Source organism: Ammospiza nelsoni, chromosome Z, assembly GCF_027579445.1.
Source record: "Ammospiza nelsoni isolate bAmmNel1 chromosome Z, bAmmNel1.pri, whole genome shotgun sequence".
Taxonomy (NCBI): Eukaryota; Metazoa; Chordata; class Aves; order Passeriformes; family Passerellidae; genus Ammospiza; species Ammospiza nelsoni.
In genome coordinates this window covers 46,344,650-46,364,649 of record NC_080669.1, presented here as the reverse complement: position 1 = coordinate 46,364,649, position 20,000 = coordinate 46,344,650, and the positions used below count along the sequence as shown (strand labels likewise).

Here is a 20,000-nt window from a genome sequence, read left to right as displayed (position 1 = left end):
CAAAATTACGTGAGAACATGTAGTCTTCCCCTGTTTGATGAAAGTATACCTACGTGAGGGAACAATCAGTTTGAAAAGTTAGTGTGCATAGGAGATGTGAATGTGAAAATACAAATAATGTCATGCACCGAATCTTTTGTTTTGGCTAAAATTTAAAATAATGTAAAATGTTTCATTCAGAAGTATAACTTGCCTTTAGTTCCAATGGGGTACACATTTCAATAAGTGAATCACATAAAAACATTGTTCAATCACACCTCTCCCCTTGCTCCTCAAGGGAATTTGCTGTTCTCATTCAGAAAAAGTTGTCTGTTTCACGGGTTGATTAAAATGAACTTTTAGGTTTTGGAACCTAAAAGTAGCAAAGCAACTCATACTGTCTGGAATTCAATCAGGTAACCTTGATCAAACAATTAACTCATCCTCTATTAAATCAATATTTACTGATGCTAATAATACTGGAACTAGTTCCAGTAGTTGGAATTACAGCCACTCATTTAGTGTCTCTATTATTAGTAATTAGTTCTCCAGTTCTATTATTAGTAATATGTCTCCAGTTCTACTTCTCAAAGCTGGTACTTGGCTTCCGTGTAGAAAATGGCCTGGTCTATTGACCCAGTGTGTGTGCTCTGCACACAGCTGAAGGTGCTTTGTAAGGCTGACAGCCCTTTCTGGCTGTGTGACTCCATGAGGAGTGAAGCAAGTTCAGGTGCATGCTGCTACAGCCCAACTTAGACTGACTGCTATGGAGCCATGGCTTTGGGCTATTTCAGCAAATAAACTCTTGTAAATAAGAGGGAGAGTTCCAGCTGTTGCATTAGCAGTATATTCTCAGTGGATTTTTTTTGGTCATACAGCTGCAGTGGTGGTTTTGTGGCAGCTTCAGTTCACAGGGGTTCTTGACAGCCCAATGGCATCCTGTCCATTCTCAGCACTCCTAGTAGGGTGCTTAACTGTGACAAATGATGAGCTAATTAACACTGATGCACTAATGTGGTCATGAAGCTCTCTATTAGACCTTGATTTATTCTGTTTTCATTGTATAATACATTCTTTGCTTCTTGAATCTGATTATGTTCTTTTGTATATTAAATTACCTTCAGACAATCTCATATAGGTCGATCTTACCCTGTTTGGGGAAGGATTTTTTTCAGATTTCAGGTCTGCAGAAGTATCTCAATGTTTGTTCTGCTCCTCATCTAGCTGAAGAGAAATTGTTCCAGTATTTTTGAGATCCTGAAAGATGCTTTGGTTCATATCTAGTATTGCATAATCTAAGATATACCTAATGAATACGTGTGATAAAGTGGGAGATGCAACAGCAAAATTGCAGTAACAAATACTGAAGTTTGATAATGGGATTGCAATGTAATAGTTACAGTAGGACATCATATTAGACTAGCTTAATATTCCTCTGACCTTTAAACTTATTTCTATTACTCTTGAATTTATGCTTGGTAGCAAAAAGCATCCTGCTCCCAAGTATGGGTCCATTATTATGATTAAAACGTGGATTCCTTTTCCTTTGATAGACAGGAAATAAATAAAATTGTTGGAATATAAGTTCTGGACCTTTTGTTACTTTTGTCTGTGACCCCCAAACCAGCATCAAGATAAGTGGAGAAAATACTTTTTTAATATTTTGTTACTTTTGTCTGTGACCCCCAAACCAGCATCAAGATAAGTGGAGAAAATACTTTTTTTATATTATAGCTAAATTTATCATTTCCTAGATACAGGGGTTTTCTTGCAGTGGTTAAAAGCCTTTTTTTATAAAATTGCGTATTATCTTCCAGGCCTGTAACTTTTGAGTGGGGGGCTGTTTTCACTGATGTAACTTTTTACTGTAATAGAATGAGACTAACACAATTACTTGGTTGTTAATTGCAGGCTGGCAAAAGAAAAAATTATGTATGAAAAAGAAGCAAAACAGCAAGAAGAAAAGATTGAAAAAATGAAAGCTGAAGCATGCGATGATTATGGAATTAAGAAGCAGGTAAACTATCCTAGAACTTGTTTTATAAAATCCTTATTGGTTTTCATTTAATCATAGTCATCTTTAGAGAGAGGAATCTCCTGTACTTTTTTCTAGACTCATGTTATATAACTATTAGACTATAATTGTGACATAAAAACAGCCATAGAAATTTCTTTAAGATGTTAAATTACAAGGATTATAGTTTATATGTGTGTATATGATTACTTAGTACTTTATGTCACAATGACTGTCACTCACTAACTGTGTGTGAGGCCATCATGAACCCTTTCTTGGAAATATGGAGAACCTGTAGTGAATACATGGTCTCAGTGGACTTAGGTAAACCAGGTACTTGCTGCTAACTGGAAATGTTAGAGCAAAATGAGAATGCCCAGAATTTAATATGAAGGGGAAACATTTCAGCTCTTGAGTGTCCTTTTTTACTCACCAGTATCCTTTTGGTAAAATCACAAACCTCAGAGAAAGAAAGCAGTGTGAAACTGCTGGAGTTTGTAGTGTAGTCATAGATTAGGAGGGGGCATGCTGTACTTTGGTCTGCTCAAGAGTACAGTTTAGTGTCACTGTTAAGTATGATTACATTTTTTCTTGGAAGGTTTACCACAAGGATAGTGGTTGCAGACAGTTGGTACATACCCTTTTGGGAGAAAAAGTGTCACATCTACTCACAAGAGGAACTTGGGTTTGGGAGATTGGTGAAATGTCTGTGTTTCACTGTGGTCCTCATATTATTTCAACTAACTATGTTATCTTTTGATAATGTTTTTTGTCCAAGTATTTCCAAGATATTTTATCTCAAATCTTCACAGAAATCAAAACTGTACTAAAATTATTTTCTCTTTATAGTATAAACATAACCTTCTGGAATCCTGTCTTTATTTTTTAACAATGGAAAAATAGGTTAAACAAAATTCAAATACAAAATTAGCAAAATATAGGAGAAAGCCTTTTTGTAAAAGTTAAACCAACTTTTTTAGTAAATTCATATTTAAGTTCATATATCTATGTCCTGCCTTGCTTTTGTTATGCCATGGGAATAAAAAAAAATAAAGAATTTGTATACAAATGAAGATTTGTATTTATGGAGCAGACTTGTCTTCTGCCTCACCAGATGGAGACTTGAAGATCTACGAAACAGCAGCCTTTCTGAAGATCTGGTTCTAGCAAGAACTAATGAGTTCAATACCCATTTTTAGTGTTGCCCATTCATCAGATTATTTGACTGTATCGTGGTATTTCCACAGTGACCTGCAAGATATCGTGAAAGTCAAAACCAGTGATGGCTGTGAACTTCTGCTGAAATTGTTACCTACTACTTCAAAGTCTTTCTAGAGACCAATGACAAAAGCCTTCACAGAAAACAGTCTTGTTTCATTCAGAAATTGCCTGATCCACTTTGAAAGCAATCAGATTCTCCAATGACGTTTTCTCTTCTTGTTTATTTAGCGCACTTTACATTCTGGAAGTTAATATTTTAGGTTATTAAAAATTTGGAGATTTCAATGAAAGTTAAATGGTTCCAGGAGAGTTTGCTCAAAACAATATTTTAGATACAGTAAAGACTTTGAGATCTTTTTCAGAAAAAATACCTGTAGTTACCCATTTTAATAATTGCTTCTAGCTAATCTCTAATTCCCATTCTAGGGTGCATAACTCTTAAAATACAGTTGTAATCTTTACTTTGGTAATGAAAAGTAATATTTGGGGAGTGGGAATGAATTCAGTCACTTGTGACCAGGAGAATAGTTTTAACTATTAGTTTAGCTGAGGTATTGACTAAATTGTATATGTGTGTGTGTCTGTGTGTGCGTATTTATGTATTTATATACATGCATAAATCAATCCAAAGTTCAGGCAGGGATTCTTAAAAAACCTAAAAGCAATACTTTCTCTTGATGTAGTACTATTTTCATTTAGCTTTTTAGTTATAACTAAGAACATACAGTTTTACATACAAAAGTGAATATGGAAAATTTCACTTTAAAGTGGAAAATACCATTCTTGCAGCATATGTAGTCTTTAGAGTATGTCTGGTCTGTAATAAGGGATCAGTTCCTTTTTAGAACACTAGGTTTTGATTCAGTATTTTTTTCGTAACTTCTTATGCATTGGGGCAACTCATGGTTCCAGTGGACTCAAGTCTTCTCTAGCCGAGGCAGTGACCATGTGGGATGGTTGGCAGTTGTTACACGCTAGCCCTCACCTGAACTGTCCAGAAGGACTTGCTTAATAAGGAGCAGATTCAATACCAGGAAAATAAAAAGGACAGTTTTCTTGCAATGCTGTTAGATGCTGAAGATTCCATTGTAGTGTGCAAGAAGACTTTGTTGTGGTAATAAATATTAAAATACTTCTGATTTATCCCACCAGGTGCAAATTCTGCTTATAGTTTCTCTGGGCAGCAAGAAGTAGTGTAGTTCTAACTCCCTGCTGATTTTGTCTTAATAAAGTCTTAGTTTCTACTCAGTTATAACAATTCTCAATACATGAAGACTTTCCACAGGACTTCATAATACTACTTCAATAGAGGATTTTCACACAGTATCATTCAAGTGCAAACTCTAATTATAGAATCCTGTAGCTTTCTGTGTTACCGTGGTTGTTGATGTTCATATATAAATAAATATCCTTTCACAGCTCATGCTTTTATTTTGAGACTTGTGAACCGGGGGAAAGCAACACCTCTATGTTTCCTCTCTCTGGGATTGTAGATATACTCTGGTGGTTTTGCTAATTGGCAACATTTTTACTGATAAGTGAGTGGTAAATTTTCTGGTTTTTGAATGTAATTTTACAGTTCCAAGTTACTTCTTGAATTTTGTTATTTCTAGATGAATTAAAAATCTAGTGGATTTAACACAGAATTTAATCTCTACGTGTCAAAAGTACCTAAGAGTATATAAAGTACATCTTGCTCATACAGTTTTTTTCCAGTATTTGTGAAAACTGCAATATTTCTCTTGCTTTGTTAAGTGAAAGAGTGCCTTCTGAAACAGCTAAAAAGACATGCATTTGGAAATAATTTGCTGCTTTGGAAAATAATGTGAAAGATGGTAATTCGCTGCTTATCTTGTTATTGGTGGATTCTTGCTGAAACGAAGGTTGTAATCTTCTAGAACTTTTAAAATGTCTTTTTAGACTCAAAGAAATATTCTGGTTAGTTGGCTTTTTACATGTTTAGCTCTATCCAACCACCCACTTGATTGGTTCAAAGTTCTTTCTTCTCACAGATTGAGTAAGAAGAGATTAAATGTGCTGTTTTACATCAGTCTCGTTATTTGCATAAGTACTTTTTCTGCCCCCTAAGAATAGATGATCTTTGTTTAATATGAATTCTAGCTCTAGATCCTCGGTAAAGTGGCAGTGGAAATGCAAGTGAAGACCTAATGCTTCTCCTTATATATTTTGACACTATCCTTAACAAAAGCGCTGTTTGTTTACTGAAAAGCCAGCAACTTGGAATTCTCTGTACCAAATACCATACAATATCCCTAGCCTGGTATTAAAGATGCATTCAAACTTGATGAAAGAAACCAAATTATGAAAAAGCATTACTGTGATCCTCCTTTTCCCCTTCTGTTTTTCCAAGAGTGTTTTCCTTCTTATTTAGGCAGATATATAGTACCTTTTGGATTCTAGACTTTACGTTTTTACTCTCCTAAAGTGATCTGCTTTAGAAGAAACAGGATTGGATCTTAACTGAGAGGAGCTGCAAAGAAAACTCATTTGAAATACCAAGGTATTACATCTAGAGGGTTTTCTCCTCCTCCATCACTTTTCATGCTAGAGGCAGTAGGTAGTTCATTGTTGACACCCGGCCATTTCTTGAAGCACTCAAGCACTGTAGAAACCAAACTGTGTTCCCCAGTTTTTTATTGCAAGGTCTTTCAGGAGTCTTTTGATCAATGTATTTGACAACTTGCCTACAGCAAGTGTGCTGTTGTATCCTGTATTTGTGGATAGTTCAAGCTTCTTTTGGGCTTGAAAGCAAGTAGAACTCATAAAATTGTGTTTCCTACAATTCTTGTTTGCATTTATGGGTTTTTTTGTGTCCATATTCACCTTAATGCTGTATCTCCTTTGAGTTCCCTATGCCTAGCTTCTTGCTACATTATCTATGCTCTACTACTCCATAGATCCCTACACCACAATCCTGGACAAGTACATCGATATTACCAAGGCCCAGTACTTTGATACTACTCCTGTTTACTACTGAGATGAGAAGTTTTGCCATGGTGTGGATTTAAGCTACAAATATCGATTAGCCTACCAGTAGCTTTAGCATGATTATTTATTGTGTGCTACTAATCTTACTTAGAGATTACTTTTTTCTTTTAGTCCTTCTCCTTCTACCAGATGTGGCTGTAATCAGTCAATGGATTCTAAGTGCTTTACAGACTTCTTGAGGAAAAGTAGTTCAAACCAGTAGCACTTGTTTTAGCAAACAATTTTCTATGTCTTTTCCTTACCTCTGCCATCTTTGAGTAGATCCATACTGTTAGGATTATCTGTGCAATAGAAAACAGGCAAGTGATTATGTGACAGTATTTAAAAGCTAGACTATATATTCATTTTTTTGTATATAATTGGTACATATATGACATATTTACATTTGTCATGGTTTTTAGCCTACCTTTTCTGTTCAGAACACCACTCCTTTCACATGAAACTACTGGCATTATAACCTGTATCCCAGTAGTATAACAGGGTGTCCTTCTAAGAGCAAGGAGAACCCCATGGAATTTGTTTGGGGTTTTTTGTTTTGTTTTGGTGTGGAGTTTTTTGTTTCTTTCACATTATTTGTGGATCTACATATCTCTAAATCTCTTGGTTAGATGTGGGTCAGTTGGGAAAAAAAACCTAAATCAACATACTCTGCTTCTGTTTTTTGTAGCTGATAAAACTAAAATCTCTCCCTCCCTCATTATTATTACTGCATTTTTAAAAGTTATTAAGTTGTTCTTATTTCAGCCCACAAGGTTTATCTTTTCTTCCTGTTGTCTTCTCCCACTAGGCGGGAGGCAGGAGCAAGTGAGCTGCTGCCTGATAGTTAATTGCTGGCTGGGGTTAAATAATAGTCTTTAGCTGAAGTTGGAATTGCTCTGGTCTGGTCAGTGGAATTTGAGTTGCTGCAGTGCATTTCACAGGGATGGAAATGGCTGCAGTGCCTGGCATTGGAGTTTGGGTGGCTATCGTGCGTGTCACCCTTACAGTTCTGTCTGAAAGTTGGGCAGAATTTGTACAGAATTTAAAGAATAAACACTTTTAAAAATCCAGTCAAAAAGCTTATATAATTATTTGAACTTTTGACTTTACTATGTATATTTGTAAAAGTACAGTCTCCAGCTGTTTGCACCTACTGAATATAGTTCTAGAATTTATCATCTTTCACATTTTTATTTATCATTGCATCACTGGCACATATAAATAAAACTTGGGTAGCTGTTTGGAAATCAGTCAAATATTGTTTTGAATCAAATTATTTGGGTAGATTTGTTTATTTCTTAGAGCAGGCAGGACTATAGCTTACAGATTCAAGATTTACATGCCTTCCAGGTCACTTGTCTAGTGGCACATATCAAATAAGTTACTAATTTCATGTTATCTGTTTAACAAGCTTTACAACACACAAATACTTCATATCTGTGTGGCACAAGGAAGTAATTATTGGATATTCTCACTCCTGTAGGTATTCTACTACATAAAGCAAAAGGCATCATATCATGCAGTTTATGGCACACCTCATTCTATGGCTGTTACATTGACTGATTAAAGTGTAAAATTAGAAACTAAAGTTTTTTCTCTCAAAACCAAATGGTCTAAGTGACACTTAAAAACTTGCTGATACCATCTTGTTACACAAAGCCTTTCTGAATACATAAATGCATTCTTAACTACAGCTTAACATCCTTTTACAATGACTTTCAGCATATGACAGAAAGAAAAAAGCAATTTAAAGAGAAGGCTTTCTGTTGCAGGTTATCCTGAATGGAGATATTTCATATCTAAATATCTAACAGATTTTAATTCCTAAATAGATGTAACGTTACTGAACAACTCTGCACATCTTTTCTTCTCAGTGTTTGGTGTTCAGATCCAGAAATGCTCCATGAAATAAATGTTCCCTTTCTTAAAACTGACGTTGTTTTCTTTAGGAGGTGGCAGGATTTTCAGATTCAGTGGGGTGCCTGTTTAGTAATTTTGTTCAAAGTGCATGGTGAGAATAATCTTTCTCCTAAAATGAAGCACAAGGATATGTAATAACTTTTTATGCATGATAAGCATCAAAAATATGAGCCTGCTGGTCTTTACTTTTCATTTTTCTTTACCTTTGTCTTTCAGTCAGAGCCTCCTGCAGTCTGCACACAATGTGATCAATAACTCAATAACTTTTTTCATGCAGTAATTATCTCTATGGGGTATTATCTTTTTCTTTATTACCCAAAAGATGCAGGAGATATTTATATAACCAGCTGATCCCCTTTTGGATGAAGCTGCTTCATGACAGCAGGAGAAAGTTTGTTCTAAATAGACTTTTTAACAAATGCTGAAAACCTTACTAAGCTGTACTTTTTGGCCAAGGGAAAGATTATTCTGAATACTGTCTTGCACTTAATACTTGATATTCAGTTAAGCGTAGAGTAAATGGAAATGTGCTCTACATTAACAGAGTTTTAAGCAATTATGCTAAATGAATTCTTACCCTGTTCAGAATATACGTGCAATTGTTCTGAAGTTCCTAGATAATGACTAGATTGTTGATTTTTCAGAGTAAAAACTTATCCTACAAGATAATGTTTCTATCTGGAGCATATTCTAATTTCATTGTCTTCTGATTTTCACAGATCGAGATCTTACAAGAATCACGAATGATGATTCCAGACTGCCAACGCAGACTAGAAGTTGCACATGCAGAGCTTACTCAACTACTAGTGAGTATTGCATCACACCCCAACTGATGAAAAAGTGCTGCAGTTCCTGGATAAACAACTATAGCAAATAAAAACTGGATTAAAGAATTTTCTGTACGTCCCAAGACCAGCATCCTATAAGATACCAGTATTTTGCTTTAGATAGCAGTCTTTGCAGACTTGGTCTTCAGTCTGTGGAGATTGTGTGTATTAGAAGCTGTCCTTAATGTAATGTACGTTGAACATACACTTATCCCAGGCTGTGAAAATGGATTCAGAGCTCCTGTGCTAGTTCCCTCGTCAGAAAAATCAGTTCACCTACTTTAGGTTTTATAGATAGTATAAATGTATGTAATATGCTTGTATGGAACTGAAATTGTCAAGTACTTTGGTTACTACTCCTATTATGCTATGGACAAATAAGAGGAATCCTTGCTGAGTATTGCTTAATGTTTTATTAGTGAAGTGAGCAGTACTGCCCTGCTTTTTAAGATAAAAATACCTTTAGGAATAAAGAGTATGTTGTACCAATAGATTCACTGAACCTATACTGTTTGAAGATGATAATGCTTATTCTAAAAGCTGCCTTCTCATCAAGAATTCAGCTACACATGTTGGTGCACAATAAATGGTATTGTGAGGCTAAAAATAAACATCCTAAATTATGTCCCAGATATAGTGATGGCTAAAATGCAAATACTTTTTAAATGGAAAAGTCAAGGTGTCCTAATCTCAGGTAGTCTGCCAAAATGAATTCTCAGTGCCTGGCAGGATTTAGGGTCTTTTTGTCACTCAACTAGTTACTGAACAGTTAGTCTAAATTTCAGTGGTGTGCAAAAATGGTGCTGTTGATCCATAGTATGCAAACCTAAAACAAGGAATGGGGACAGTTACTATTGCTGTTAAGAATTTGGAAGTCTTCATGTGTTTCTTTCTGTGCTTAGCTCACCTTCAATGCATTTATTGAAATGTACTGTATCCTAGTATGTTTTTCAGTTGTCAGTCTACTTAAGCATTTTTCTAAGAGTACTCTTAGAGTAATCTGAAGAGTAATCTGAAGTTTGTTCTTACTCGTCCCTTGGTTTTAGATATTCAACACTTACCAAATAAAGGTGTGCATAGGTCAAATCCACCTGCACATGACAGCCATTATCAGGGACCTTAAGCAGGACAAAAGAATTTACCTGTGCTTTGAGTAACATAGAATGTGTGTTTTCAAAAATTATATAGTCCTCATTTCATAGAACGGTTTGGGTTGGAATGAACCTTCAAAGATCATCTGTTCCAACTCCCTTGCAATGACCAGGAACATCTTCAACTACATCTGGTTGCTTAGAGCCCCATCCAGCCTGACAATGAGTGTTTACATGGACATGATGCCTACCACCTCTTTTGGCAACCTGTCCCAGTTTTTCACCACCCTCCACTGTAAAAAACTTCTTTTTATCTAGCCTGAATCTATTCTCCTTTAGTTTAAAACCATCACTGTTTGTCCTGTTACAACAGGCCCTACTAAAAAGTCTGTCCCCGTCTTTCCTGTAGGCCCCCATTAAGCACTGAAATGCTGCTGTGAGGGCTGCCCAGAGCCCTTCTCTTCTCCAGGCTTTACAAGCCCAACTTTCAGCCTGTCCAGAAAGGAAGGTGCTCCAGCCCCCTGATCATCTCCGGACTCCCTCCAGCAGGTCCCTGTCCTTGCTGTGCTGGGAGCCCAGAGCTGATGCAGCCCTGCAGGTGGGGTCTCAGCAGAGCAGGGCAGAGGGGCAGAATCCCCTCCCTGCCCTGCTGCCCACCCTGCTCTGGATGCAGCCCAGGACACGTGTGGCTCTCTGGGCTGGCAGTGCCCTTGGCTGGGGCATGTCCAGCCTCTCAGCCACCAGCACCCCCAATTCCTTCTGGGCAGGGCTGCTGGGATCTGTTCATGCCCAGCCTGTGCTGGTACCAGGGCTGCTCTGACCCACGGGCAGCACCTTGCCCTTGGTCTTGTTAAAACACACGAATTTTTCCATGGGCCCTCTTCTCAAGCTTGTCCAGGTTCCTCTGGATAGCATCCCATTTCTCAGTTGCATCAGCTGAGCTACTCAGCTTGGTGTTATCTGCGCATTTATGGACCTTACTTTCTGTGTCATTAATGAAGATATTAAATAACACTGGTCACCGTACAGCGTCCTAAAGGACACCGCTGGTCACTGATCTCCATCCAAACATTGAGTCACTGATCAGTTCTCTGGCTGTGACCATCCAGCTAATTCCTTATCCAGTGAAGAGCCTCCCCATCAAATCCACTTCTTTTCAATTTAGAGAGAAGGATGTTGTGGGGGACCATATAGTCCACAATGATCAATCCCTTTTTTCAGTCTTTAAGGACTTCACCTGACTGCCATGACTTTTCAAATGTCATGGAGAGAAGCATGGCAACTGCATCAGGCAGTTCCTCCAGGACTCTGGGAAACATCTTGTCAGGTCCAACAGACTTAGGTACCTCACATTCAGGTTCCTCAAGTTGTCATGAACCTGATCTTTACTTACAGTGGGAGGGACTTGGCTCTCCCAGCCCCTGTTTTGTAGTCCGTCCACTTCAGAGGTGTAGAAGATGCTGCCGGTAAGACAGAAATATTGTTTAGTACCTCAGCTTTCGCCTTATTTGTTAGCAGTTTTTTACCTTCTTAAATTTAATTCCACAACAGTTATTTTCAGGGTACTCAAAAATGTTGCTTTTGATTACAGGAAAATGAAAAAGAATTGGAAGAAGCTGAAGAGTATAAAGAAGCACGTTCCATACTGGAGTCAGTGAAGCTGGAAGCCTAGCTGTTTTCCAGTTCTCTCCTTACATGCATTAGCACGGGGTCCATTCCACAGTTTCATTTGACTATGGCTCTACTACTTTTGTTAACTTGCTAAAGTTCCCTTTATGCAAACTGAGCTTTCTCTAACTGCAAGGTGCATCAAATAAAGAATATTCTGAAACATTTGTGTGTTCCATATTTGGGCAAAATAGATATATTTCCAGTTCACCTCAATTAAAAAAAAAAAAAAAAAAGAAAAAGAGAGCCCATTTAAAGTAAGTGTATTAGTTAATATAGAGAACTTAAATCTGAACAGTTCAGGCTAAGAAACAAAGTTTGGCTATGTGAGGGACCAGTAATTACTTGAGAATGAAACATCTTTATAGAATAGTTTGGGTTGGAAAGGTTCCATCTAGTTCCACCCCCAACATGGGCTTCAGAAGCACCTTATATTTGAAATAATATACATTACAGCATAAAAATCTATACTGAAAGAGAAGGTAGAACAAATTACCCTTCCCAGTCACCTTTTTTTTATGGTACAATTTTTCTGTAGTTTTATCAAGTATGTACTCCTTGTTTATCTTTGAGTCCAAGGCAAGAGCTGACTCCAGATCTTTCTCAATGTGCATGGCACTAAGTTGAGCCCAGTTCATACAACTTCCATGCATCAAAATTCTTCTGCTTTTCGGGAAACGGGATTTAGCAGGTGACTAGTATATTGTGAGTTGCATCTGCTAATAAGAGTTCTGGACTGAATGCTTTTCTTGAGAGCACTTTGGCCTAAGTGATATTTGTTTTTGAACAAAATTCAAATCCCAGGACACAAAAGAGGAGCTAAGGGGAACTAATGGGTAAGGGAACAACACTTAGTCTGCCCGGAAGACCATTAAAACATTATGTACAAAAGCTGTGGTTTTTTCAGAGTAGCTTCTCTAAAGCAAATAGTAAGTTCTGTTGATAAACAAGAAAGCTTTTTACATTAGTTTTTCTAGTTTGAAAGTGTTCTGGCATGTTTCTTAAAGGCAACACAAAGCACAGTGTACCTTTTGTGTGGTGCTAAATTGAATATTCAATAAAATTCTTTGTTAATTTGCCTGAGTTTGAGTAAACTGCTGTTTCAGTACTTATTTATGTACCTTAAGCACATTTAGAGTAATGTCTACTTCTCCATCTCTCTTAAGCACTGCTCTGGAAGATCAACACCAAAAGATTCCTGATTGGATCAGTCAGAATTATCTACTTTTGAAGTGATCCCAGACCAGTACCATAGAGGGCTAAGAGGTGAAACCTGTTTTGACAGTACAGTTCCATGAGAGAACATGCCTGTCTTCTTACCAGCATTGTGTTGTAGGCATGGAAGTGCCAAGCAAACACTGCTGGGTCACAGCACTTACGAACTGCTATTGAGGAAAACATCCGTCTTTGGACACTCATTCACCCAGCTGAATGACGAGTCTGTGAATGACCACCTTCACTGGGAAGGGTGGCTGGAGTGCACAAAGTGGATCATGTGTCTCAGCTGAGAGACCGCAGCACGAGTCTGCTTGCAGCCATTGAGTGAGTGGAGTATGGTGAATAAATGCTGAGCTGAAAAGAAGTGTAGGGAGATGCCAAGTCTGCTGGGTAAAGTAGGGTTTAAAATAAAAATTGCTCTTCAGAAGAAGAAAGAATACACACTTCTGGAAAACAAGCCCAAACAAAAATTATGTGCAGTTGCTGAGTACCACAAAAAATGCATATGAAAGCTAAACAGGTGTGACCTGTAGTGGCTGAAGGGAAGTAGGATTGTCACATGGCTTAAGGTGGCATTTAGAATGAAAGTCACATGGCCTTTAACTACCACACAAGCTTTAGGAAATGTTTCTTAGTGCAGTAGTTTCTAGGGTGAGTGGTTTCTCATGTTTGCCTAATATGTCTCTGTCCAAGCCATTTCCTAGCTCCCTATCACTGCATCATGGACCAAAGATGATACTCTGCCCTACCACTAAATTCTCTAAAAATGAGCATGTTCTGTAGTACAGGAAGTAGCCAGCCTCCCTGATGAAAATCAAGGTATGTTCACACCTGAAAATACTGTCTTCAGATGCCTCTGGAACTGTCTAACTTCTGAAGGCAGCATGTTTTCAGACTGCCAACATCCTTTAGAAGGAGCTAACTGTACACAAGTATTTTGGGTGAAATCCACAAAAAGCATAAACCACACAGAGCTTTTCTATTTCCTTGTAACAACATCCTGTTTTGGCAACCCACCTTCCCCATCTCTGGTGAAACCTTTCAAGGAAGCTGCAGTCAATCTGCTTTCTAACGCTTGGGGCATGAGGGGTGGGGATCCTTGGTCCAACTCAAGAGGTTCAGATCAAGGAAGAGGCTCAATAACTGAGCCATACTTCCTCCTAATAGACTGGGGTCTTCAGAATTGCCACATTACTGTGACAGGTGGCTGCACAGCTCCTTAAGACTGGGCAATCACCACAAATTTACTACTAAAATTGGATGAGCTGATCATCCCAAAAGGTACAGTGCTCTTCAACAGACCTGTATGATGAAAGAAGTAGAATAGCAAGTCTGTGCATTTAATATGTAGGTGATACAAGGGTGTTCAATATCTTCAAGGACAGTATCAGAAATCAAAAGGTTCCCGACAAACTGGAGAAAATTTAAAATACTTCTTTTAGTAAGGACACATTTAAATAAGAAAATAAAGCAAACTTACACATGGCAGCAGCAATTTTCTACTGCACCAACATAGGAAAAAGTCAATGCTGGACACCAGTTCTGAGAGATACAGAAGAATTTTAGTGTATTACATGCAAAACATTAGTTTAGCTCATGAGATATGGGCAACAACCTTTACACTCCCCTTTTTATTAGAAAGGTTTTATCTAGAAGCTGCAACTAAAAGAGATAAACAAATAAGGATTCAGAGGAAAACAGTGAAAACTACTAAAAAGACTGAAAAATGGTTTGTGCAAAAGAAGGAACAAGTCCAGACATTTTAGCCTGGAAAGTACTGAGGGTAGCAGTGGTAATAATCTTCAAGCGTAAACATAATTACAGAGGAAAATAATAAATTTTTCTTGGCAGACAGAGTAAGATGCAATGAGCTTGAGTTACAATGAGGGGAAAACATATTGGACAGGTTCCTTCCTTAGGAAGCAACTAAGACAAATGAAGCTCTGGAAGAGACTGCCCTTGGAGGCTGTTGGAGCTGCCCTCCTAGAGGTCTTCTCTTGACCAGGCAGCTCAGTCACTCACGACACAGGGACCACTGATCCTGCCTCATATTTACACATTAGGGAAAAGCCATCAAAAGGTGGATGAGCATTCATAGTTGCTCAACAACACTTATCTCCTCACTCAAAAATACAATAGAGTTGTTACACAGCTGAAATTAATGACTTTGAATACAGCACAGAGGAGATCCCCAGAGTCCCCTCAAAGGAGACAATTCAGTGATACTTACCTGACTTTTCAGATGTTGCACTGCACATTACAACACAAGATGCAAAGAAGGTGAAAATGGTCTTCCTTAATGAAAGGACCAGATTAACTAATTTTTTCTGACTTCCTATTCACATTTCTGAACACTCATCAAATACACACAATGGTCAAAAGTACTTCAGGTTCCCACTTGTCATTTTATTTTATGTGCTGATTTGTGCACAAATGAGCTCATTCACGGCAAAGATAGGAAGCAAGTTTGAAGTGCAGCTGAAATCAGAAGGATGGAACTTGCAAGGTAAGAAGTGAACTGTGAGGCCTGCCGAAAAAAACTGCAAGGGAAGTAGCAAATTTAGTTCAAAGAAGAAAATGTTTTCTCTATGGCCTAACCATCTTAACAACCCTTCTCCCATCCAATCTCTGAGGGAACCCACTTCTAAGGACACTGAACAGAAAATACAAAGGAGAACCACTTCTGGGTTCTCTTCCATGTGCAGTCTTGGCTATGCTCTGTTACCACATGAAATGGGAGACTCACAATAAATCCAAATTATGGGCTTAGGACTTCAGAGGTGATGGCAAAAGGGATGTATAATTGCCACCTTCCCCAGTTTTCAGAACACAAATTCAACCACTGTGAAAAAACAGCTCTTGAACTGTGCAGAGTGCTTGCTAGCACATCTCAGCAGCCAGCATTTCAGGGCAAACATCACTACTCTAGAACCACTCAACATTAAGATTACCTTTAAAAGAAAGAAAAAAAACTTCTACAACAGTTTCATTTTCTTACTGTTCTAAAGTTACTGTAGATGTTACATTACATGGAAGGAAACCCAGTAACCCACAGAAAGAGCCTCAATTAATAAGGTTAACAGAGGCTGAATAGGTTGAAATTGGAAAAATAAGCACATTATTTATGTATCAATTACTACTCGCTCTCCATTTCAACAAAAGGAAATAAAATTTTCTCATCTTTCCTAACAATCCAGAGGCCTCCTTCTGCCCCTGCATAATTAGCAGTAAGTTTCACCACAGCTCTCCATAAGCAATCAAAAAGGCTACCTAATTAAAAAAGTAATTAGTTTACACAGATAGATATGAGTGGGTAGATTAGTTGATGAAAATAAAATTAAATTCCTCTGGATGCTTTTAGTGACTCAGCTTTCTGCTCTGTTGCAGCTTCTACACATTTCTGAAGGAGCAGGTTAAAAATTAGCAGAAAATACTTCATTTGTAAATGAATAGAGTATCTTTCAAAACTAATTGATCAGATTTGGCTTGTCTTCTGTTTTCCACACAGAAGATAAACTTCACATTTTATGAAGTATAAAAATCAGTGCCTCCATAAAAGGACTAATGAGTTATGTTCCATTTTGTAAGATCACTTACACAATACCTAGGCACCAAACTGAACCAATGCTGCACCTGTAAAAGGAAAGTTTGAACACTAACACTTGGAACACTGTAGGATTTGTAAGAGGCCAGAATAGCTCCTGATACCAGACCTGGCCAAGGGGTCTTTTCCCCAGTCATCCTGCCATCAGCAGAAGTCAGAAAGAACAGGTTGAGCAGGACTGTAGTTTTCCACAGGATAAACATACACCCTTCATACTCCTGCCATTTTCCCAAATGAAGGAAACTCCATTGCATTTTGTGGTGGGAGCAGGGAGCTGTATTCTCACACCTGAGCTGGGGGATATGCAGGGAACAAAACAATTAGCCAAAACTCAAAAGAGGACAAGTATAACAACTATAACCCTTAACAACAACTAGGAAGTTTTGTCAGAGAAACCAGTGAGTTAAGAAGCTTCCTTCCTCAAAGGCTTTATCATGGCCAGTGCCTACTGATGGACCTCAACTCCATGAATGCATCAAATACCATTTGTCACATTCAAACAAAATTGCAATAAGAAATCTAACCAGCACAAGGGAGGAGGCTGCCTTTGAACTGTCTGGGGGAAAAATGTGATGAACTAAACATTATTTGTTAAGCAAATTAAACAACTGTAAACTTAGGTTTTATACTTTTATAAATTAAGAAGTTTATAACTGAAACTAAAGTTTTAAACAGATATATAAAAATATACAACTACTGTATACTGAACTTTTGAAACCATTTGTTTTTTAATGTGCCAGTAATAAATTTTGTTTGCTATTTTTGCAATGCTCCCCACCAGTTCAAGGTGTACTGAGTCAACTGGCAATTTCTGGCTACTATGGACTCATGAGAATCCACTTGGAAGACATCTGAAATTCCACATGTAACCTCAGACACAGTACATGGAGCCAGTAGGGAAGAAAGAAAAGCTTTTGAAGTGATTAAAATAAAACAATTTTCACACCAAAGCTAACAAACTTCAGATTACTTGGTCAAACCAATTTTAAATTGGTAATTATCAACAATACCTATACACTGTTCACCAGCCTACATGAAGTGAGCTGGTGAACCTTATCCATTTCTGAATACCACTGAGCTTTTAGAAAGACAGACCTGAAAAGCCATCACATTAGGTCTTCCCTGTGCCAGGGCAAGAGGGCAGAACCCACGTCCTCCATACTAGCCCCTTCAAAGGAGCCTAGATCTGAGCTGACATGAAAACTCCTTTCATTAAACTTACCATTAAGAGAGGAGTGCTGTCAGAGCAGCATCACAACACTTTGCAGAAATGAGGATCAAGGTAAGAATGGTGAAATTTTTTCAATACTGAACATTCTGTGGATAAACAGAAGATTCCAGTCCTTTCTGCACCAAACGCAGCACCTTTCAGAAAGGGTCCAATTAACTTTTTATTAAAAACTCAATTGGAACTAGACCAATACTCTATTTAGACATCCAAATACCAAACTCATCATCAGCTGCCTATGATTGAAAGCACTTCATACCTGGCTTAATGTCAAAGAGATAACGCTACCTGTCACATAGAGTTTCTTCAGAAATAGACAATTAATTTCCCAGTTTACATCTCCTTTATGAAGCCCAAACAGGAAAATGTAGACAATGCTCTGCAGGTCTGCGGGCAAAGGGAAAACCCACACTGTGCAGATGCTTGACTTGCCAGACAGACAAACTGTACCTTCTCTTAGATTACTGGGCAGAGTAATACACCACTATTACAAGGACAGGTTACCAATAGCACCCCAGTTTAATTTTGTTGTTATTCAGGAAATGAATTAGTCTCTCCTTACTTCACTTTTCCACGCAAAAAAATATTCCAAAACATCCCCACAAAAACCTAAGTGTTTCAACTTTGTTCTCCCAGTGGTGATGTCATGATTATTTCATTTTAATACTTCTGTCCTCTGGTGTAAGCAAACAAACTACACTGAAGTGTAAACTGAACTTTAAGTTTACACACAAGCTTCAGAACTTTTTGACAGTTTTAAGCACAGAAGTTAGGATTGTGCCAGTATAATACAGGTAGTTAATACTGTTAACCAAGCAGAAACAATTACTCCCTTACAAGAGAAAAATCACACACATTGCAAGATTAACACATGAAAGGTACTTGAAATATCCAGCTGTTTTTTAAAGTCTTCTGCACTAGAACCCGGGTTGTGAATGGTGGTAAATCTGATTGAGTGCCCAGGTAGACAGGAGAGAGCAGGATGAAGAGGAATGAGCTGAAGTGTCTATTGCCTGGTAGTTAGGCTAACTCTGGTGCACAAGACCTAGACTGCAGGCTGAAGGTGAATCCAAATGCATACCTCAAGCTAAAGAGAGGATCACCCTGCCTTCTGAAACTCAAAGCTGTTCAAAACCACATACACTGTGCTAAAAATAGAACTATGGCAAGATGATCACAAAGGATAACATTCTTTGCAGTCCAGGAAAAAACCTTATAAAGACGTTACAAGACAAAATATTCAACCTTTCAGCTTCCTTTTGAGTTACAAGGTAAGAGAATTTAACCAATGCTTACATGGAAACTGGCCTGCCTTGAGCTCTTATTTCCACTACAAATCTCAATAAGCAGTCCAAGGAGCCCACTACTGTTTTCAAACATTGAATTCAAAAAGAAACACACTCATCCTGACTGCATCAGGCTATTTTAACTCTGCCTGTCTAATTTTCTCCCTGCAGAGCAAAAACCAGGCACACTCTGAGGACAGCACAGGAGAGAAGAGCAGTGACAGCTGGGAGCCATCTAAAGTAAGGAAGGCCATTTGCAAGGAGGTTTCCTCCCCCAGCATGTCACTATCCCTTGCAATAGACTCTCTCCTGCACCCCCTCACTGCTTCATTAGCTGTAAATGATGTGGTTTAAGAAGGAAACAGAACTTATTTAACATTTGGAGAGATCAGCATTGCACAAGGAGACTTGATTTGCTGATTACCAGCAACCAAGCCCAGCACAGGGTTCTGGTCTCTCCCCAGTTTGGAAACCCCAACACACGACTCTCTAGTTCATCACCCTCAAAGAGTGGAAATTAGCAACACCACCCTTGCCTCCAATGCTAAAAAAGAAAACCCAACACTTCCACTTGAAAACCACTCTCACATTGCCCATCTGAGCAAGAAAAGAGCAGTAATTATGATGGAGTTCCTGGACTCACTATAAAAGGCCACTTTCAAACCAGTCTTACGAGATGGCACTACTGCCATCAGGTTCTGCATATTCTGTGTCTATCATGTCTAACTCTTTCATGCCATAACTCTCAGGTGCACATTCATAAAAGTTTACCCAACAGATATTACCATTAAAGTAATAACTATTATTCTAGGCTGAAAGTAATTCACCTAGAGCAGACTTCATTAATGCCAGGTGATGATAAGGATAAACCTAGTCAGACACTTACCATGCTTGTGGCACGTTATTGCTCCCCTGTGTTGACTGGAAGCCTCTATTACTTAAGGACCATCCCCAGC

At 38.1% G+C, this 20,000-nt stretch overlaps 1 protein-coding gene across 2 annotated transcripts in view; it reads left to right on the top strand.

The window, feature by feature from the left end:
- TBCA (tubulin folding cofactor A) overlaps positions 1 to 11,982 on the top strand; it is a 22,887-nt gene extending 10,905 nt beyond the window's left edge. For both annotated transcript variants that reach the window (XM_059492739.1, XM_059492738.1), the window contains exons 2-4: positions 1,891 to 1,996; positions 8,842 to 8,928; positions 11,632 to 11,982. In XM_059492739.1, coding sequence (XP_059348722.1) covers positions 1,891 to 1,996; positions 8,842 to 8,928; positions 11,632 to 11,712 — 274 coding nt within the window. In that variant the 3' untranslated portion in view covers positions 11,713 to 11,982. The remainder of the gene's footprint in view (positions 1 to 1,890; positions 1,997 to 8,841; positions 8,929 to 11,631) is intronic.
- The last annotated feature ends 8,018 nt before the right edge of the window (positions 11,983 to 20,000 follow it).